Raw genomic sequence first — 22,314 nt, 5'->3', positions numbered from 1 at the left:
CTTTCTTGTTCAACTCTTTCTTGTTCATTCCCAGGTCATGTGCCTATCACTACCTAATGTGGAAACTACTGAGGCTACAGAAATGAAGTAAAGATAATATGTGATGTTATCACCTCCTTTTTATTATCTTTCACCAGTATACGGTTTTGATTACTTGGTGTCACCATACTTTTGGAAGCATATATTATCTGTGTTTCCTAAAGAATTTCCAAAGGACTTAATTACCATCGATTCTGGAAGCTCTATGATTAGGCTGGAGATTTAAATGTAACCTGAATTTTTGGAAGATCATGTGTAGCAGAGGAATCCTAGGAAGCTAATATTTCAGGCATAGTCAATTCCGTTTTTTTCAGAGCTGATTATAGCGCATGTAGCTTGTTCAGGATCCTTTTTGTTCTTTTCCCTTCCTCTTGGTACGACCCATGACAGGCAGACGAGGAACAAGTTTTCTCAAGAAATTCCAAAAGTTTAGAGGTAGAGGATGGAATAAGTGACAAAAATCAAGGTTGGAATTATACGTGGATTCCATTTCCAGAGTATAGCACTGTTATGAGTAATTGAGAGGCACAGGTATGGACTGGAACCATAGAAAATAGAGAAAGATGGTAGAAGTCATCCTTAGCCAGGTTCAACCATTAAAACTAGAAATATTGCCTTGAAATAGTCTTAGTTTGGATCAAAAATTGATTTGATCTCCTGTATGGGGAAAATGGTCAAGACGGGCATATATAAGAATGATTGAAAAGGAAAAGAAAGCATCTGATGCGTTTTTAGAAAGTCATATTTGTTCTTCCATCATGACGGTGTTTATGTAAAGAGAAGGGAAGAAGGGTGATATTGCTACTGGGCTGAGTTACTCAGTATGGATGTGACAACAGAGAGATCATACCAGATTTGGGGGTTTTGTACCATATTTTTGAAGGCAAGCTAGAGCAGTCTACATGGAGAGTGATTAGGAGGAAGGGTTGGAACCGTATCACGAGGAACTTTCAGGGGAACCGGGTGCGGCTGAATGTGGTCAGGAGCAGGCATGAGGACAGGTAACCTCAAATGTTCGTAGAGAGATTAGACTTGCTCAGGATGGGCTATGAGGCAAAACTAGGTCTGATAGGAAAAAGGGAGAGAAATTTCATAGCTCAAGCTAGGAAAGATGTGTCAAACAGCCGGAGCTAACCAAGGAAAGTAACTTACCTTGGAAGGTAACGAGTGTCCTTTCACAGTTAGACGCGCAAACAGAGCCTGGATGATCACTTGAAGGGGTTACTTGTCACATCTTTCAAACTTGATAAACCCTTTCAAATTGGAGATTCTAAGATTCCATGTTTAACAGTAGCATATGGGTGACCTAGAAAAAGGTTGTTTTACAAAATCCTCATCTCACCAGGGGGTTAAGTTGCCTCTCTTGACCTTATTTGAACACCAAAGTGAATTCCTGGGGCATTCTATTTGGAGGATCCTGAGCTGGGGAGAAATAAGATCCACCTATAACACCCTTTTTCTGGCCCTGTCTCCGCAGCATTTTTCATAAAAGAGGAATCAGTGACTTCCCAGCTTGTAAATCACCACACTCTAGTTAGTGTGTGAAGAGCAGGGACAGGATGGTGGGAGATAAATGTAAGCGCTTCAGAGTTGCTGATTAGATCTCCTGTAACCATTGTAACCAGTCCTTGAGAACGCGTTCATTACAAGTGTTTCCCCCTGGGCTTGGGCAGAAAGCACACACATTGATGAGCGCGGCTGAGGTCCCTGGGATCCAGTTTAATGTCTCATTTGGTGCTCATTAGACCATGGGAGCCAGTATGTCTTCAATTTAGAATGATTCTACCTTGTGTGAAATTAAAGAAAATAATCTCCAAAAAACAGATCTGGCTAAGAAATCAATCTTTGAGCATGTTTTTCTCCTCTTGCTTGGATTTCTTTTTGCTTGTTTGGATTAACTTTGTTAGGACAATGCAGTTAAATTACAGAAATGACACCTGGTAACTCCTGTTTGCAGCTGAACTATGCAGAGACGAGACTTAGTCAGCTGGAAAACTGTCACTGTGAGAAGACCTGTCAAGTGAGTGGACTGCTGTATAGAGACCAAGACTCCTGGGTTGATGGTGATCACTGCAGGAACTGCACATGCAAAGTAAGGCTCTTTGTGCATAAATAGACTAACAGTTTTAAGAGGTCAGTTGTACTAATTATCGTGTAACCTATTTCTTTATAATGCTAACTCTAAGGAGTACTACCTTTTTACTAAGTGCCTATTTAGTAAGTGGAGCAATTGCGAAGGGAAGCTGGAAAAGTGTCATTGCAAATACAAACACTTGTCAAGGGAAAGCAGATTTTAATTTCCACACACTCTAACATCATCTAATATTATTACGAAAGTTACTATTTGGAGATTAGAGTATCAGAGGGAGGAAGGGAATCCTTTGGCTTTCAAACCACCTAACGGTTTGCTTCATTCACAACTTTTCTCTGCTAGAATACATTTTAAAAGGGGGTTTAATTAGTTTGTAGGTGTTTTCATTGTATTTTACAAGGTAGCCATTATCTGTTCTAGAGAACTGCGAGACCCCCCCTGACTTTCAGGTTATCCATTATTTGTATTATTTGTATCTATTATTTGATCTGTTTTAAAGAATTACAAGAGGCACCCCCACCAACTTAAGATGTAAACCCCGTCCAGCTGGAATTATTTGATAACTATCAGAAGAATGCCACTGTTTGTCTGCAAAAATACAACACAGTTGTTAGTGCTTCAACAGTGATTGACAGGGTGGGCAAAAGGTGTTATTTATGTTCTTGTGAAAACAGGCTTTTTGTTTTCTGCCTGATCTACTTAGTCCATATGGGCGGGTGGGATGAAGCCAGTGATGTACATCAGAAAGGTAATTGAGGTGGCATGGGTTCCTTTGGACTGGAGAAAACTCTTTATTTGTGGTCTTGTAGTGGACTGGGAATTGCTCACATTGCTTCTCTTGCCCTGATGAGGTTTCTGGGATGAGATGTGAGCTTTTTCCTGCTGAGGTCACGTCTGCTGAGATTCCTTTCCCTGTCCTTCCTTCCTCAGAGTGGCACTGTGGAATGCCGAAGGATGTCCTGTCCCCCCCTCAATTGCTCTCCAGACTCCCTCCCTGTGCACATTGCCGGCCAGTGCTGTAAGGTCTGCCGACGTAAGTACTGGCTGAGGGTCAGGGTGGCCCTCTGTATTTCGAGATTGATTTATTCCCCTATTTTTCAGGCCTCAGTTGATTAACATTGATGAAATGAAGTACTAGCAGTTGATATAATAATAAATGTATGGTAACAGTGGCTATATTTTAATCACTTGTAATGTGCAGACACTTTACATAGGCTATTTTTTTCCTAAGTCCTCACAGCAACCTTAGTTATTTTTCTTTCCATTCTTACGTAGAGGGAACTGGTGTTCGCAAGGATTAAGTCACTCGTCCCTGGTCAAATGACTAGTAGTGTGTGGAGTTGATCTGTAAAGTCAGGACTCCAAGGCACCATGTGCTTTTGTCCCCTCATTTTGTGATCACGTTAAGGGCTGTACTCTGTGTTTCAGCCATCTGAGGTCTTGGCCAGTTTTCCTGTTATTAAAGGGCCTTTGTTAGGAATTTCAGGATTGAACTTCAGTTGAAATACTGGAACAATTTCCTTCAAAGTTGGCTTGTCCAAATTATATAATGATGTAAAAATCCTTTTCCCTCTGCATTACAAAGAACAGTGTTTCAAATGAAATGGTGAAACGAACACTTGAGACAACCAGGAAGAGTAAAGGCTGTCATTTAGAAGGGCTGGTACGTGCCAGTTACTGTGTTAGGTGGGTTAATTCTGTTAGCTTATTGAATCCTCACCTCAGTCTTTTAGGTGGGGATTATTATTGTCCCTGTTTTATAGGAAGCTTGGGGAAGCTAAGTTACCAAGTTTGCAAGGCTGGTGAATGACAGAGGTGAGGTATAAAAGGACTTCTGTCTGATGACAAAGCCCATAGTCTTTTTTATCAAATCATGTGCTCTTCATTGAAAAAGGAGAGTTTAGGTTAGAAATGTGTCATCCGATGGATAATTTTCAAGATCATTTCTCTACCAAAAAACACCATCATCACTAGGTCTTCAAAGCACGATCTAGCTTTTTGTCAAGAATAGCATGTCACCTAATGTGACAGTGGAAGTGGGGATAGCTGGACTGTTTGTACCAGCCCAATCTTTTTTTAATATTTTTTCAAAAGGAACTTTGGAAAATGTCTTTTTATGGTTGGCACAATACACTCGTTTTTCTGGAGGGCTTACTCAGAGTTGATCTAAAGGAAACTTTCTTATTTCTATTCTAAGAGCTTTTGGAAGTCATGTCTGACAATATAGGTAGATCAAGGGCCCAGATGTTGAGATTATAGTTTGATTCCATGATGGGTAGTTTTTAGTAGGTATAGATTATTTTTTTCTATCTTGATATATTCTTCATAATAGCAGAGGAAGAAGTTGAGAAACTATTAGGAATTTGTTTAAAAAATATGAAGTACTTTTAATCTATTATTTTGAGCTCTGTGGATAGATCTGTGAACGCTGTCTCTTGGCAGTTGTTGTTTGGACATACAAATAGGTGAGTCCTTCAGCTGTTTTGTGTGTTAAGCTTTTGATTGTCTAATTGTAAAAGTGGTGTAATATTTGAAAACACAGAGAAGGGTAAAGATAAAGATGGAAAAATTACCCATAATGCCACCACTTGGAAACAAACACTCTTGAAATTGTAGTGGATTTCATTTTTTAAAACTTGTATTTTGTGGACAGTTGAGGTCTTATTGTGCAGGTAATTTTAACCTACTTTGTTGACTTACCATTGTCACTTATGTGTATTACTCTCCTTTAAAAAACTCTGATTAACCTCATTTTAGTGAGCTTCATAGTGTTCTACTGTTTGGCTGTTGCATAACTTATTTAACTAGTCCCCAGTTGTTGCATAACTAGGTTGTTTCTCACTGTTCACTATAATAAATTACTCTTCAATAACATGCTTTGTGAGAACACAGTTTTGTATTTTACATTTTCTTAGGATAAAATTCTCCAAAGTAAAATTATGGGGCCAAGAGACTGACATATTCAGGGTCCTTGATAGACATCATCAAATTATCCTCACTAGAAATGTGTGGGATAGTCATTTTTCTTTATTCTAATTTATTGGTGAGTTTTAAGTTTTGAAGAACATTTCAGCAAGTTGTCTGATTTTACCAAGATGCTGACACCCGAGCTGGCTAAACCATCAGTGTGTTTTTTGCCTTTCTTTGGAATTGATAGCAATTTAGCTAGGTAGAATGAATTTTCTCAGCAGCTATGATTGGTAGTTTGAGATGTTTATAGTTTAATAAAATAGTAATAGAAATAAATGATTAAGAACATTACTCAACTATCATATGACCCAGCAATGCCGCTCCTTTGGTTGTCCCTTTCAGATAAAATTTCCTAAGCTACTCTCTGAGTTTGGGTGGGGCAGTGTCCTACCCCTAGGGTTTCTGAGAGAAAGTATTGATTTGATTGAAGAGCTGATACATAAAAGCAGATTGTTTTGTGTGCTCATTTACTAAATGTTCATCCACTTGTCACAGCTTCAGGAGCTGCAGTACTTAAAGATGAGCGCATCCATGTGGAAATCGGAAAGAACTTGGTCTAAGTGTTCATGTCTCAATTGATTGCCTGAGAAAAGTGCTTTGTCCTTCTGTTTTGATCAAAAGGCCCATCTCCAAGGGCAAGGCAGTTTTCATAATTCCTGACACAAGGCTCTTCCTCCATCTTTATGGGAGGCCTCAGGGAAAACTCAGGAGAGCCTTCTAGATTCCTTAGCTATGGGCATGGAAGTCCAGCAAGTAGTGCAGGAGTTTCATTCCTTAAACATTTCTTAGGTGTCTGCTCTATTCAAGTAATTAAACTCAGAATCAGAATCTCTGGACAGTGGTGTCCTAGAATCTGTATTCTTTTGGTAGATAGATTTGGGAACTATCAGAGATGGAAGAGAAGGAAAAGGATGGAGAGGGACTCTTGAACTATGCAAAACAGCATTTGCAAAGGAAAAGAAGTGGCAGAAGGAAAGGAAAATAATCTGTTTGATGATAAGGGGGTTTCTGTAGGTGAAAAATAGAAATAAGCTGCAAAGGCGGGTTGGGGATGATGCCGGTCGTATTCCGTTGAGTTCATTCGGTCAACCCTACTCGAGTTCCTCTCCCAACTCTGCGCTTACCTCTGGGTACAACAGCAGGCACATGTGGATCATTCATTCTATGTCAGACACCGTGTTAAGCCCTTTTATGTGTATTAATTCATTTAATTCTTCCAACAATCTGGAGTTATAGGCTCCACTGTGATCCCCATTTTATAGATGAGGAGGTGGAGCACAGAGAGGAGCACTAACTTGTCTGAAGTCTTTTAGCCTTGGTGGAGCTGAAATAAAACCCAGGTAGTCTGGCTCCAGAGCTGGTGCTTTTAACCTGTTTCCTCTATCCCAGCTGTCTAGGGAGAGGTTTGTACCGTCTCATCTCTGCAGAGTATTGTTCAGTATGCACGCTGTGTAAGATGCAGAGGTAGCACAGAGAAGGGAGTGATTAACTCCATCAGAAACCTGGGTGTGTGTGTGTATGTGTGTGTGTTAGGAAAACTTCACAGAGGAAGGAACAGCTGAGTAGGGTGTTGACAAATGAATAGGAGTTTGCCATGTGGACAAGGTAGGTAAGAATATACCTGCCAAAGGGAACTGCACATGCAGAATCATGGAGGCAGACACAGTGTTTGGGGGATCAAAAGCTAGATTTTGAAGCAGGGTTGTGGCATAATGAAAGAAATTCTTTGACAAAAGCCACTGCATGGAGAGAGCTGGAGGCAGGGGGCTAGGTGTGGGATTCAGGCATATTGCGGGTGGGGGTGATGAGGCTGGCAGGCAGGCACTGCCTGGGGAGATGAAAAGGAAGGGATTGTAGGTAAGTGATGGCCAAAAGACCTGGTGCAGGGTAGGTACTCTAAGTATTTTTTCTTTTTTTAATGTGAGAGATGAATCAGGGACAAAACATTTGTAAAGGAAAAGTTGCCAGGTTTTGAACAAGAGCCTGTGGGAGACTTACAGTGTGATTAACAGAAATAAGACAGGTGGAAGAAATGGTTTCAGGAGTGATACATTCTGTTTGGCATAGGAGAGCTGGAGATGCCTGAGGGACAGCCAGTTTGGTGTGGGTGTCTTGCTCAGAGAGGTGGTATCTGAAGCAAGGCCTGTGAACGGGCTTACCGAGGGAGGATGGCTCCTTGGGTGTTGAGCCTTTCTGATCTGCCACTCTCCTTTAAAGTGTAACAAGAGTGTTGATTTTGATGTTCTCACCTGCTGAGTGCCAAGGGATGGCTAGAGTGTGTGCACGGGGCAGATACCTAAATAAAGACAGAGAAACCTCAGGTCCACATCTGACAGGGGTGCCAAGTGGTGCCTATCAGTTGTTTATTTAGTGTGCACGCAAATGGCAAAAGTGTCTATCCATCGCACTAGAGAAATCAGGCTTGGATTTGAAGGGCCAGGTGTCTGCGGGTGCAAAAGATACAACTGCGTAACTGTTTCTCTAAATCCCCAGTACATTTGTTTCTGACATCCTGGAGAAGTGTGTGTTGGTGCCAGGTTTCAATTTCATGGTCAGACACTGTGAAATAGTCTGGTTTGCATGTCCCCAGTGTGATGTGAAGGGCTTCAGGTATCCATTTACATTTCTACTCATACTAAAAGCTGTTGGAACAGAGTCCCAAATGCCCCAGCCTCAGGCACCGGAGCCTGACTCACCTTCTGCTTGAATTTCCTCAGACATCAAAAATAAGCCTTTTGGCTGTAGATCAAGAGGTTGGATGATGAGGACTGGTGTTAGGTGTATGGCAGGCAGGGGCAGGGAAGGAGGGGAACCGTCAGAGAAGTGGGGTGAGGAAGAGAAAGCAGGGGACATTCTTGTGACCTCCAGTGGTGATGCTGAAAGCTGTCCTAAGGTAATTTTGTGGATACTTGATATCGTAATCATCCACGCACCCTGCATCAGTGCCAAGGCTGTGAATGGCTGAGGCACACAGCATCGGGCTGATGTCATTTGCAGCCCCTGATGCCCCCTGCTATGTGAAGACATGAAGTTCGGTGGACATTTAATTTTTATACCAGATCAGTAGAGTTGAGGGATGGATGTTTCGATTTGATGGTGTGAATGTAAACAGTAAGACATTCCTGTCTCCAGATCGAAGTTCTGGGATGCGTGTCTATCAGAGGCTAAGAGGAATCGGCCAACGTCTTCAGACAGGGTAGCGAGTGTGATCATAGCATCGTGGGGGTGGCAAGGTGCAAAAACAGGGAAGGAAAGTCTATTTCTTTGCTTCCCAGCCTGGGCCAAGGAGCAGATGGCAGCTTTGACAGCCGTGTGTTTAGCAGAACTGTCACTTTGGAGCAAGCCATCGTGCCAAGTTGGCTGCAGCTGCGTTTGGGAGTGTGGGCATTTATTAGGCAGGAATTTCAGGCCCTTGGAGGTATGGTCTCCCCATACACACAAATTGGAGAACCCACATCATCATGAGGACCAACAAGTCAGAGGCAACTTATTTATGTAGAAAACTGAGGCATACAAGATGATCAGGGATGATTTTTTTAAATGAAGCGAGGAAGGGGGTTATCTAGAAAACAGCATTGGTTCTATACTTTGTTGTTGATGGTTTTGCTCTGGAAACCTTGGTATCTGTTTTTCATGTTTGGAATAGCATTGAATAGTAGAAAGGACGCTCATCTGGCAATCAGCAAATTGGTCTGGTTCTTGCTCCCAAAGAGGCTCATTAATTCTAAAATTATTTACTGTTACTAACAATAAGCCCAGAGAGGCACTGAGCTTGGGGCTGGAGATAAAATTATGAACAGACATAGTTCCTACCCTCATTGGGGCAACAGAGATTAAATGCGATATGTGCTCTGTTAGGGTGAGGTCCAGAGTACCACAGAAGCACAAGGTGAGGGCAGTCCTCCAGCGTTAGAGGTCAGGAACAACCTCTTGGGGGGAAGTCAGGCCCAAGTTGAAATTGATGGGTATATAGGATGGAAGGTTGCAAGCAGCAGGTGGCTGAGGCTGAGTGCTCTGGAGAAGACAACAGTATATGCAAATCCCGGAAGCAGAAGAGAGCAAGGCTGGAGTCTAAGTGGAGGTGTGAATGTTTGGGAGTTTGGGGGAGAGAGTGAACACACAGAAATTGGTGAGCTGTGAAACCTGAGGGATAAGGAGGAGCCCCAGGGATGGCCCTGTGTGCTGACTTCAGGAATTTGAACTATATTCTGAGGGCATGAGCGAATCATAATGATTTTAAAGTAGAGCCTCCTATGTGCACTTAAAATATTTCTGACTGTTGTATGGGGAAGGACTGGGTAAGATTAGACCAGAACATGGGAGACACGTTAGGAAGTTTTCTGGTAGATTAAAGAGGAGAAATGGCCTGAGTGAAGGTAGCACCTGGGAGCAGGTGGAGAAAAGTGGGTTGACTTGAGAAACTTAAGGAGGAGACATCGCTGGGATTTGGGTACTGATTGTTCAGAGCTGAGGAAGAGGAAGAGGTTGGAAGGATCCCAGGCAGTGGGGTGTGGGTGGTGGGTGTATGTTGTGCAGGGCAGGTTCTGAGAGGAGACAGACTCTGAAGTGGAAATTTGCTTGTACTTTATTAGGAGTTTCAGGATGATTTCTAGGATGGGAGTGAGATAGTGAAGGAAGCTGAGTTGGGCAGAAGGAGAGGTTGAGTTCCAGTGCAGTTACAACAAATACCTCCATCATTCCTCCAAGGAGTTCTGGAGCTGGAATGGCCCTCAGAGTTATCCTGAATTGAAACAAGGGGCCAGGACTGTGCAACAGCTTCCTCAACCACCCATTGGCTGCCCTGGGAAGGGGACTTGACTTTGGACAAGGGCGCGTCCTAGATCCCTATTCAGCCAAGAGCTATTGGTCATCAGCTGTCTCAGCAATTTGAGGAAAGTATCCTTTGGCCATGGAGGGAAATCTGGGTTGCACACCACAGTATCCACTGTGGGATCACGATGTTAAGTAAACCAGTATCTCCGGACTTTCCTCTTCCTGCAGCCAACAAGAGGGAGTTGGACAAGTTGTTTGCTAAGGTTCCTACATACCTGAACTTTCCATGAGTCAGAAGCTTGTAGAACCAAGAAACTATCAAATTGAATTCACCTGTTTTTAACAGATACAGAAATGGAGGCTCTGAGAGATGTGGTGGTTTTTATAAGACAGTGGGTTAGTGGTGGAGATCTCTTAGAGTGCCTGTCTTCACTTCTGCTTCTCCTGAGGACTAGGACTGGAAGGATCCTCATTTGTGCAGAAGAAGGAGTGATCAGGCCTTTGCTTCCCTGTTCCTGTTGATGTGGCTGGAGAATTTGGCAGAGATATGTTAGGGTTATATCAAATTAACACATTCGGCACTTGCTTAAAAGCGGGTCAGCATTTATACTTCTCTGATTTTTTTCCAAGGCCTGTCTCTTCTCCCTGCTCTTCCGATTAACCTGTTAAGCTCACCTTTCCAAAGGCAGTCTCTCTAGTGCACCGATACGGCATTTCGCTGGCTTGTGTTTCTTAATTGTCTCTGAGCTAAGAGACGGGCTTCGTATGATCCCTGTGACTGAGATCCTGATGAATGGAGTATATGCAAGTCCACTCTCACCCAGCCTTTCATTTTATGGCTGACGTAGCTGAATCAAAGCTACTGCTGTTGTGCTCCATGGTGACAACTACTCCTTCCTTGTTTTATCATCGACCGCATCAATTCATTCTCTAGTTCCTTCAGCAGCTGCAACATTGAAATAATTGTACGTCCTTGTTGTGAAGGACTCCTGGCGGACAAAATCAAGATGACAGTCTGAAAGTGGATTCGACAGTTATTCCCCTGCTACTTCCGTGTCTTAGTGTAGACACGCAAAGAGCTTTGCATTGCTTAGAATCAGTATCTATGTTGTATGGAATCTATTGGAATTGGATGGCAACTCTGAGGTCATTTTGTTGCATAGCATGACTGTCTGACTTGTTTTTCTGTTTTATTACAGCAAAATGTATCTATGGAGGAAAAGTCCTTGCAGAAGGCCAGCGAATTTTAACCAAGAGCTGTCGGGAATGCAGAGTAAGTTTCAAACTTATGATCCCCATTACTTGTGTGAAAGGAGATGTAGGCTTTAGGTAAGGTTCTGGAAGGGAGCATATTGGCCCGAGTGGGTCACTGCGGGGAAGGACTCTCTGGTGCACTGGAGTCCAGAATGGGGAATTCCCTGCCACTGTCACTGTGTTGTTAGTTGTGGTCAGCTGTGGATCAGGTAGCCTTGGGACAGGCTCTTAGGGAAGGAAGTGAGAAGGGGGAAGGCAGCTAGCAGCTGCCATGAGTCAGGGAGGTTGTCAGGTGGCCTTGGGAAAAGGTTTTGATTGGATGTTGGGGCAGTTAGTCTGTGACATTAGTTGTGGATAGTGCCACCCTCCTAAAGTGTCTGATACAATGTTAGAAAATGCCTCTGTCTCCTGCCTTCCCCCTCCCATGTATTTCTTGAAATATGATGCGTAGAACCATGGATCTCATTCAGCAATCATTCAACAAACATACATCAAGCAAACGCTACTTACCAGTGTGGTACTAGATTCTGGGTGTACAGCAGTGAACAAAACAAAGCCCTTGCTTTATAGAATTTGCAGTCTGGTAGGGAGACAGGCAGTAAGGTATAAGCAAATACACCAGATACAGCTGAGCCTTGAACAACACATGTTTGAACTGTGTGGGTCCACTTATACACAGATTTTTTTTCCAGTAGTAAAAACTGCAGTGCTACACTATCCACACTTGGTTGAATCCCTGAATGCAGAACCATGGATACGGAGGAAGCACAGATACAGAGGATTGACTATAAATTACGGGCCTGTTGTAGACTGTGTGGCGGGTCGGTGCCCCAACCCCCTCATTGTTCAAGGGTCAACTATGATGCCAAATTCTGTAAAAAATACAGAAGAGGTTGAAGGGATAGAGAGCCTTGAGGTGGGGATGGGTGGTCTGGGAAAAACCTCTCTGAGGAGGTCACATTTGAGCAAAGTGCTGGATGAAGTGAGGGAGCTAGCCAGGCACTTATTAGGGTGAAGTGCCATCCTAGAACCAAGAGTCAGAGACAGAGGGGGAGAAGGAAGAGAGGGAGAGCAAAAACAAGGTGGTGCCTTACCGAGTAGCCACAGCCCCACAGAGAAGCAGGGCTGCTTTTGTGGGGCATCTCCAGGGAGGCTGGCTGGAACCACAGTGTCTCAGAATAGATCATCTTTCCATGTGCTGGTACCTGTGGCATTTCATTTGCTTCTCGTCACATCCCTGGTGAAAAGGAAGGAATGTATTTGAAAGGTTGAGGAGGACGAGGCATTAGACATTTAGAGACCCGCGGAAGCTCTTAGGGAATTTGAATCCATTTCTTTGTGGGGAGCTTCAGGGGAGGGAAGGCTGTTTCCTGTCTCCTGTCTCTCATTGGCTAGAGTACCCCAGGGGTTAAGTTCCTTTGAACTTCCCTATTGTGTTTCCTGTTCGCTCTTTCTTGGCTGCCCCTGGGAATGGCAGAGATTGCATGAGTCTGGACAATCTGGTGTGTATGCAAGGGTGGTGGTGGTCCTTCTGCGTTAGTGGGGGCCATGTGTCGGAGCTCCTTAGTCTGCGGCAGAGGTAGGGATGGTGTGACAGTGAGGGCTCCGTGAAATCTCAATCAACCATGGACGCTTCCAGACCTGGGAGTGGGGGAGCGGGTGGCGTGGTCCCCAACCTGGGGTTGGCACATGGCCACATAGGGATGTGGGGTGGATTAAATGAGATAAATCATGTGAAGAACTTGGTTGGCACAAAGTAAGCCCTCAACACATGAGCCATTTGTCTTATTCCACATGACCATAAGTGTCCTCCCTGAACATAAGGCAGACGTCACGTTCTCTGTAGATTGTTTCACTTCTAGGGGAGGAAAGATGATTTAGACTCGAAAACCTTTGCTTTTTTTTCTTCCCTCTTGGGGGAAGTTGGGATGACTAAAGGCAGTTTTACCCACTCTGCTGATGATCCCAATATCCACCCTGCATCTGTCACTCGCAACTAGCAACCCCCTTTACGTCTTGGGCAGAAGTCGTGGGTGATACTGGCAAGGGTCATGATTGTGACTTGATCCCTGTTATCATCAGAGAGAATCGGGGCAGACACCATCTGAGACCTCTAGAAGCTATGGATTTAAATGCCAACATATTGGAAACGTACTTAACGTTATTATTGGCACGTTGTAGGTACTCTTCCTGCTCTGGTTCATCTTTTACTGTTTTTGTTTTGTTATGTTCTTAGGAAGAAGTTAGAACAGACAGGTTATTCCCTTTGCATATGTGGTGTGTGTGCATATGAATAATTTCAGCTTCTTTTAAAAAGTCATTAATTTCTTCATTTATTGTCTTTCTACACTTATGTACTAAATAATCTATGCACAGAAGCGTCACTGACAATAATATTGAACATTTCTTGAGTATTTAGTATTTTCTAGACACCATTTAAAACATTTGAAACTTTAAACCTCATAAAAACCGTGTGGGGTAGGTAGCATTATTATCAATCCCATTTTACAGATGAGGAAATTGAGGTACACACGATCAGAGTCACATAGCTAGTGAGGAGGGGACCAGTTGGGATCTGAACCTGTGTGCTCTGAATCTACAGGCTCCTCTCTTTGCCTCTCTACTACCAGTCCTGCTGGTGTTAGACTTACTTGGAAATAGTTCTCATTTTTGAATTGTGGAAGGGTGGATTCTGAAGGATTGAATGATCACTTTTCAGTCTATCTGAGAATACCAGATTGGTCAGGCTATGGCTCATTGATTCCCTTGATAAAGCGTAGCATTTATAAAAGGCCAGAGAAGAGCTTTGGGACACATTTAATGGATGTTGTCAGCAAGGGGAGAGGGTGATGGGTGTAGGATGAGAGGGCCTCGGGTCTCTCTCAGGCAGTCTTTTGCAAGATTTAAGCCTTAATGCCCTAAGGTACCTGTTGTATGTGATGAATTAACTCCTCTCCTAGACATCTCAAATGGTCCTGCATAAGTGCTGTCCTTGGGAGAATTGAGCAAATAATTACTCAGATAATTTCTGTGTTCTATGGTTCAAATTCAGATCCCCAGTTGACAAAAGGCTGCCTGGTGATCCATGCATTTCATTTTCCTGGGATCATTTCCAAGCTTCAGCAACACCAGTTAGATAAGAAATAAACTTTTGTTTTAAATATTTTCACCAAGTGATTCCAAAAGTTAATGTACTAGGGTTTTATTTTGTTTGTTTCTTTTGTTTTTGTTTTTTAAATCAAGGTGAATAAACTCTCCTAGCAGTTTTGGTCAGTTTTGTGCAGTTATTGCTGCCCTGCAATATTATTTTAGGCTAGCAACAATTTTTTTACTTAAAGATGTGAGTTTTATATGTTATTAGAAATTCAGGTTGAAGCCTAGTGATTAGTAAAAAACTTGAAAGTGTTTATACTTGATCAGTGACATGGTGACTGTCACTCTAAATGAGAAAGAATGGATGAATTAATTTTCCCACCAATGCAGAGTTCCAAAGGTCATGAAATAACATACCACAATCAGGAAGGTTTGAAAATGTTAATTATCCGATACTTATTAGAGAGAGTTTGAAGATAAAGTGAAAAAGGGTTTGTGCCAAATTATGTGGCTGGACTAAATGGATTTGGTGGCCCTTATGTTACTTCAATCACTTATGTTACTGTAATCACAGTTCATATTATTGTCAAATTCATGCAAAGGGGTTTGTCTCTATTTGAACATTTGGAATTATGGTCTTACTCATTAAATATGTTAAAGGTTGATTGAAATTGTTGACTGATTTAATCAGCAGTCAAAGCAACCTTCTATATACAAAGAAGAGAACGTTTCATGAGTGATTATTTTTTAAAAAGCCTTCTGTAGCATTTCTAATGTTGCTTCTTTATAAAAGCAAATATATACTCAAGATATAAAATTTGGGTTGTTGAGGAAGAAAGAAAATATAAGGAAGTAAAAGAAAATCACTCCAGAATCTCACTGCCTGGAGATAATCTCTTTTAACACTTTATTTTTTGACAGCAAAAGCGAAATTTATCTTACCGTCTTAGTTTAGATTCTCCCAGAAGCAGACCCTGAGCTTAGGGTTTTAGTACAAGTGATTTGTTAAGATGGTGCTCCCGGGAAGAAGCAGTAAGGGTATTGGGGATGCAGGCTAGGGCCGGGCAGGAAGCTCAGCAAGGGTGCAATTTTAGGTGGAAGGTCAGAGGTACTCTGATTCCCCTGGGGTTCTGGAGTGTAAATTGTACCCCAGCTGTTGTCTCCCCTTGAAGTAAAGAACCTCCCATGCCTGTCAATCACTGGCTTTGGCCTGGGGGTGGAGGATGTGGAACTTGTAGGTTACTTCTGGCTCCCTGCAAAATGGCTCCAGTGCCCTCTGAGGGCTGAGAGATGAGCCTTTAGCAGAAAGGCATTTGAAACTGGGGATGGGCACAGTGAACTGATAAAAGGGATCCAACAGAGTTTGCCATTCTTGTTTATGCAAGGAGGTAGTAGATAATGCATCCGTATGTTAATATTGAAAGATAGAAGTAGGGGCAACAATGGTAAGTAATTAAGCATTGTGTTTTCCTTTGCATTCAGCTTATGCTGCTGATAGTAAGGTTGTTAACATCTATTGGTTTGTAATAATTGGTTTGATTCCCTGCTGCAGAAACTGAGGGACAACTGATAGGCATACTGCCCTTAGACTAGTGCTAGCTCTTGAGGCCAGGTGCCATCCAGGGTCGAGGGGTTAGAACGGAATGTAGCTGAAACAGGGATCATAGGTGAATAGCAGGATCTGTTCTCAGAATCTTAGGGCCAGGTTTGTTTGTTTTTTTTTTTTTTAATTTTATTATTTATTTATTGGCTGCATTGGGTCTTCATTGCTGTGTGCCAGATTTCTCTAGTTGTGGTAAGTGGGGGCTCCTCTTCATTGCAGTGCTCAGGCTTCTCATTGCCGTGGCTTCTCTTGTTGTGGAGCATGGGCTCTAGGCTCGCGGGCTTCAGTACTTGCAGCACATGGGCTCAGCAGTTGTGGCTCATGGGCTGTAGAGCGCAGGCTCAGTAGTTGTGGCACACGGGCTTAGTTGCTCCGCGGCATGTGGGATCTTCCTGGACCAGGGCTTGAACCCATGTCCCCTGCATTGGCAGTTGGATTCTTAACCACTGCACCACCGGGCAAGTCCAGGGCCAGTTTTTTGTTTTTGTTTTTTTTTTTTTTAGAACTTTTATTGAGATACAGGTAACAGACAATAAGCTGCATATATTTAGAGTGTACAATTTGGTATCCCAATCTCCCAATTCATTCCCCCCCAACCCTCCCCGCTTTCCCCACTTGGTGTCCATGTGTTTGTTCTCTACACCTGTGTCTCTATTTCTGCCTTGCATTTCCTCTTTCATAGTTGTTAGCATTTGCCTTATGTATTGAGGTGCTCCTATATTGGGGGCATATATATTTATAATTGTTATCTCCTCTTCTTGGATGGATCCCTTGATCTTTATGTAATATCCTTTCTTGTCTCTTGTAACATTTTTTATTTTAAAGTCTATTTTATCTGCTATGAGTATTGCTACTCCAGCTTTCTTTTGATTTTCATTTGCATAGAATATCTTTTTCCATCCCCTCACTTTCAGTCTGTATGTGTACCTAAGTCTGAAGTGGGTCTCTTCGAGACAGCATGTATATGGGTCTTGTTTTTGTATCCATTCAGCCAGTCTGTGTCTTCTGGTTGGTGCGTTTAGTCCATTTATATTCAAGGTAATTATCAATATGTATGTTCCTAGTACCATTTTCTTAATTGTTTTGGGTTTGCTTTTGTAGGTCCTTCTCTTATGTTTCCCACTTAGAGAAGTTCCTTTAGCATTTGTTGTAAGGCTGGTTTGGTGGTGCTGAATTCTCTTAGCTGTTGCTTGGCTGTAAAGCTTTTGGTTTCTCCATGGAATCAGGATGAGATCCTTGCTGGGCAGAGTATTCTTGGTTGTAGGTTCTTCCCTTTCATCACTTTAAATATATCATGCCACTCCCTTCTGGCTTGCAGAGTTTCTACTGAGAAATCAGCTGTTAACCTTATGGGAGTTCCCTTGTATGTTATTTGTCGTTTTTCCCTTGTTGCTTTTAATAACATTTCTCTGTCTTTAATTTTTGTCAGCTTAACTACTGTATGTCTTGGCGTGTTTCTCCTTGGATTTATCCTGCCTGGGACTCTCTGTGCTTCCTGGACTTGGGTAGCCATTTCCTTTCCCATGTTAGGGAAGTTTTCAACTATAATCTCTTCCAGTATTTTCTCAGGTCCTTTCTCTCTCGTCTCCTTCTGGGACCCCTATAATGCGAATGTTGGTGCGTTTAACATTGTCCCAAAGGTATCTTAGGCTGTCTTCAGTTCTTTTCATTCTTTTTTCTTTATTCTTTTCCACATCAGTGATTATCACCATTCTGTCTTCCAGGTCACTTATTCGCCCTTCTGCCTCCATTAATCTGCTATTGGTTCCTTCTAGTGTATTTTTCATTTCAGTTATTGTGTTGCATATCTCTGTTTGTTTGCTCTTTAATTCTTCTAGGTCTTTGGTAAACTTTTCGATCTTTGCATCCAGTCTTTTTTCAAAGTCCTGGATCATCTTCACCATCATTATTCTGAATTCTTTTTCTGGAAGGGTGCCTATCTCCTCTTCATTTAGTTGTTTTTCTGGTGTTTTATCCTGTCCCTTCATCTGGTACAAAGTCCTCTGCTTTTTCATTTTCTCTATCTTTCTGTGGCTGTGGTTTTCAGTTCCACAAGATGAAATACTGCTGATACTGCTTGATACTGCTGTCTGCCCTCTTGTGGAGGAAGCTATCTGGGAGCCTCCTGTGTGCCTCCTGGTGGGAGGGACTGATGGTCCAGGGCCAGTTTTAAGACAGGAGAAAAGCAAGAGCTCTATGTGCCTTGGGACAAGTCAAGAAATGAAGAGCAAAAGGGAACAAAAGACACCACAAGGAATGCTAGAGGCTGGACTGCTTGGGCTGAAACTTATGAGAAAGGAGAGGAAACCATGGTGCCGGTAATCCAGATGATGAGTATTTGGAAATTAAATTTATATTTGACATTTTTTTATTTATTATTTTTTGGGGGGTACACCAAGTTCAATCATCTGTTTCTATATACATATCACCGTATTCCCTCCCTCCCTTGACTTATACTTGACATTTAAAGTTATGTTTATGTTCATATTTAAGAATGGATGTGCCTGATATAATGGGAGTTCCTGCCAAACAAGAGAACTCTGGGGACCCTGGATGACAGCATCTCTTGGAGATGGAAAACTCAGAATCTCCCCCATCCCTCCTGGCAGCCCAGCTCCATCCTGTTCTCCCATCTGTGTTGAGAATTACCTTTCGACCTTAAATGAGACCCCCTTCTTGAGCTTGTTTCTTGGTTGACTTTATCCTCTTAGGAATGGGAAAGAAAAACTCAGTATTTGAGATAAAATAAGGGACTTTCAAACCCTTTTTAGAGTAATTAATGAACTAATTTTAAAAGTTCAGAGTGAAACTAAATACAGGTGCTAGTGAAGTGAGGTCATAAAGATTCACCTGCTGAATATTTAAAATTTTATTGTAAGTGATTTTATTTATTTCTAGGGAAAATCTAGTGTTCATCTAACTGACCCACTTTCAATTCATCAGTACCTGTATACCTTGATTCTTGTCTGTTTCTTTTGCCAGGAAAGTCTCTTCTTCCTTATCTTAGTTTCCATTATTTAGTTCTTCAGATGTAGCATCTTCATAATTTCTCCCCACTTGGGCAGATATAATTATTCTCCTATGATGCATTACCATAGCATAATTAGAGCACATTTTTTTTTTAGGACTTACTGTCTTGCATTATGGTTTCTAGTTTAAGAGGTTTTTTCTTTTTCCCTCCCTCCATCCAAACTGTGAGTTCATCAAGGGCAAAGAAGATGTCTTAGTTATCTTTGGGTGGACAGTGCTTGTGATCCAGTGCAGCGCCAAGACTCTCTTAAAAGCTCATGAAAGCTCATTGTGCATAATTTCCCAACTCATGGTCAGTGATGTCATGCCGGTAGTCCACAATGTCAGGGTATTGCCACCCCAAATGCTAACCTTAGGGTTCCCCCATCCAACAGTCAATTGTTAAAAATTTACCAGCTCTATACTGTCAGTGACATTCTGCTGCTTGGAAGATACTCAAAAACCATTCATTTAAAAACAAAAAAAAAAAAAAAAAAAAGGAAAAAAACCATTTGTTGACATTGAGGCTCTTCTGATACAGAAAGGGAAATTGGCCTTCTCTTCCAGGAGTCTCATCAATTTAATTTGCGACTGTGTCATGATTGTGGAATTCCTGGGAGTCCTGTTAATTATTCTAGGTTATCACCGCAGGCTGTTAACAATGAGCATTATATGTTTGGATCAGCAACTAAAAATATAAACATTTTTTTGTTTCCTGATTATTTGGCTTGCAGGGTGGAGTTTTAGTAAAAATTACGGAAGTGTGCCCTCCTTTGAACTGCTCAGAGAAGGATCACATTCTCCCAGAGAATCAGTGCTGCAGTGTCTGCAGAGGTAAGTGGGCTTGGTGATGGGGCTTTGGCTGGGGGTGGGGTGGAGGGCAGGGATTGAAGGTTTAATGAATAGTGTGATGACAGTAACATTGGTCCAAAACTCTGCTACTTTGAAATGTGTATATCCTATTTAGTGTCCTCCATTATATGCTTATCAGTTGTAAAAGGAGGATAATAATCCTATCCACTTCATAGGACTGCTGTGAGGATTAAATGGGATAATACATAAGTACCTAGCATTGTGCCTACCATGTGATAGATATGAATGATGGTTCCTGTAATAATGATAAGGATAGTTCCTGTGATAATGGTTATTATAAGAACCATTATCATTATTATTACATTTTTTTTCTCACGAGTGGGATTGGGAAACATTCTTATCAGCTCTTTCCATGGGCCAATTGCCCTGTCTGCCAGAGGATGACATATACCAAATCCTTACTCATAGATTTATATACAACTTTTTTACTTCCTGCAAGGGAAAAAGCTTCAAGTAAGTAACACTTAACTGCTAATGAATGCGTGAGCAGAAATTATTTTGCTTCCTCTTCCTGAAATTCTCCTCTTTTCCAAATTTATTCTTATTTCTTCAAATCCTCCGAGCAAATATCACTTCCTATCTGAAACTTCTCACCCGGGCAGAATTAAAGAGATTAGGAGAATGTAAAATTTATTTAAAATCTTACAAAACAAATCCAGTTCAGCTCAATGCTATTATTTTGAACCTCTACCCACCACACAGTCTTCTCTATATTCTCACATATCCAGTGAGTTAGATCCTTTTTTGGTTTACCTTGGAAGCTTCTAGAGTTAAGAACCCAGGGGCGTAGCAGTTTACCTCAGGTTATATCATATTTTACTTTTTTCTTTCTTTTCTTTAGTACAAGTGTTGGCAGATATTTCCTGTAAAGGGCTGCAAAGTAGATATTCTAGGCTTTTGGGGGCCAGAAGGTTTCCATTGCAAATTGGGTGAGTTTCTAGTCCACACTCACCCCTGTTGTTGTATTGCCAGAGTGGCGTAGGTGATAGGAAAATAAATAAATCGGTGGCCGTGTTTCATTACAATTTCATTTTGAGAAATAGGTGGCAGCTCATAATTCACTGACCCCTCCTTTAGTACTTTCTGATATATAAAGGTGTATATTTGATCATAGTGTGTTTTCAGCCTAAGCTGAGATTTCTCTTTGTGGGTTAGTCATGAGAGTGCTGTGTTTCGGTATAGTTCCCAGGAGAACTTTGTGCTTGGATAGCCACAGATGGCTGTTAGAATTCATGGTACGCCATCAGAGTATCTCCCCTGATTTATCTGCTTTCCTGGCTACACGTGTATTTGCAGCTGGGAAGCTTTGGAAAGACTAAAGATTGACTGGAAATTTCAGAGGGATGCATTTATTGGTAATTGATAGGGTTGTTAGGTAGGTCTTATAATTTAATGCAAAATCTATCACTTGCTATTTGTTAAGGTGCCAAGTGGAACTCAGTTTATGGAAATCCTTTCTGAGTTATGGTTTCATTAGAGCAGGATCATTGATTGTCCCACAGAAACTCAAGAAGATTTTCATTGCTCTCTCACCCAGTTTACAATAGACGAGGTGCCACAGCTTCTGCTAGGCACTTCTCGGGAATGCAGAAACTTTTTTTATCAATGAAGATGCTGAGAGATGTGACTTCTCATTGAAAAGTTGACTCATTCAAGGCTCCCATTGCTAGTGACCTGGTGGCTTTTACCAAAGCTGACTCAGCTTTGAGGGAAGAGTGGGAGGCAGGAATAGGGCTTCATAGATGAGATCATAGCCGGGGCTAATCTGTACAATTAAGGATTTTCTTCTTCCTCTCACCTGTTTCCTTCTCAGCCAGGAAACTACCAGCTCTTTTATCTGGCAGCTGATGGTTATCTTGGAGGTGTGTGTGTCTGTGAGTGGGGAAATTATTTACATCCCTTGACAAGTCTACTTTTTAACAGGAACCAGCTTATGTCTTCAGAAAAGATAGGGTGGGGAGCCTGTCTTTTCCTGGGGAGCTGGTTGAATGAAACCGATTGAGTATATGGATTCTCTTAGGTTTCTCCTGTTTATTCCTATCTCAGAATTCAGACCCTGGAATAAAAAAAACATTATTTTTGACTAAAGCCCTTTTCAGCACCATTTACCATCATTACTTCCTTTCCCGTTGACCCATAGCAGAGAGGAGTCCAGAACATTCAGTCCATTTGTCCGCATCTTGGGGCTTGCTCTGCACGTTGGACAGTCAGAAAATGAAAAGGATATTTGTTCGGGCAGCGGGGTGTCCTCTTTTTCATGAAAATATAAAATTTATGGGGTGATGAACAAAAAAAATCCATCCAGATGAGCTCTGAGGTCCATTGTCTTGACCTGTGCTCTCCGTGAATTTTACTCTGTGTGTTTTCTTAACTCCAATTTATTTCCCAAGAGCATCCTTAACAGTAGCCTAACTAAGAGTCTCTCACAATATTGTGGGAAATATTTTTCCCCTGTGACTTCTGTTTGTCTTTTGCCTTTTCCTCTGTGTTCGTATTTTCTGAGTGGAGTCTTGGAAGATGAGGGGAGAGGGGTTGAACAGTTTTGATTCTGACAAGACTAGGAAAGCCCAATGGGCCTCTTCTAAGGCACATTATTCAGTTCTCCTTC

At 42.0% G+C, this 22,314-nt stretch overlaps 1 protein-coding gene across 3 annotated transcripts in view; it reads left to right on the top strand.

Annotated features, from left to right (window-relative positions):
- Positions 1-22,314, top strand: part of NELL1 (neural EGFL like 1) — an 886,038-nt gene that overhangs the window by 202,602 nt on the left and 661,122 nt on the right. For all 3 annotated transcript variants that reach the window (XM_057749117.1, XM_057749116.1, XM_057749114.1), the window contains 4 exons: positions 1,997-2,131; positions 3,062-3,164; positions 11,074-11,147; positions 19,568-19,667. In XM_057749117.1, the coding sequence (XP_057605100.1) occupies positions 1,997-2,131; positions 3,062-3,164; positions 11,074-11,147; positions 19,568-19,667 (412 nt within the window). The remainder of the gene's footprint in view (positions 1-1,996; positions 2,132-3,061; positions 3,165-11,073; positions 11,148-19,567; positions 19,668-22,314) is intronic.

This window comes from Hippopotamus amphibius, chromosome 9 (assembly GCF_030028045.1).
Source record: "Hippopotamus amphibius kiboko isolate mHipAmp2 chromosome 9, mHipAmp2.hap2, whole genome shotgun sequence".
Classification (NCBI taxonomy): Eukaryota; Metazoa; Chordata; class Mammalia; order Artiodactyla; family Hippopotamidae; genus Hippopotamus; species Hippopotamus amphibius.
This window is presented reverse-complemented; position numbering and strand designations above follow the sequence as displayed.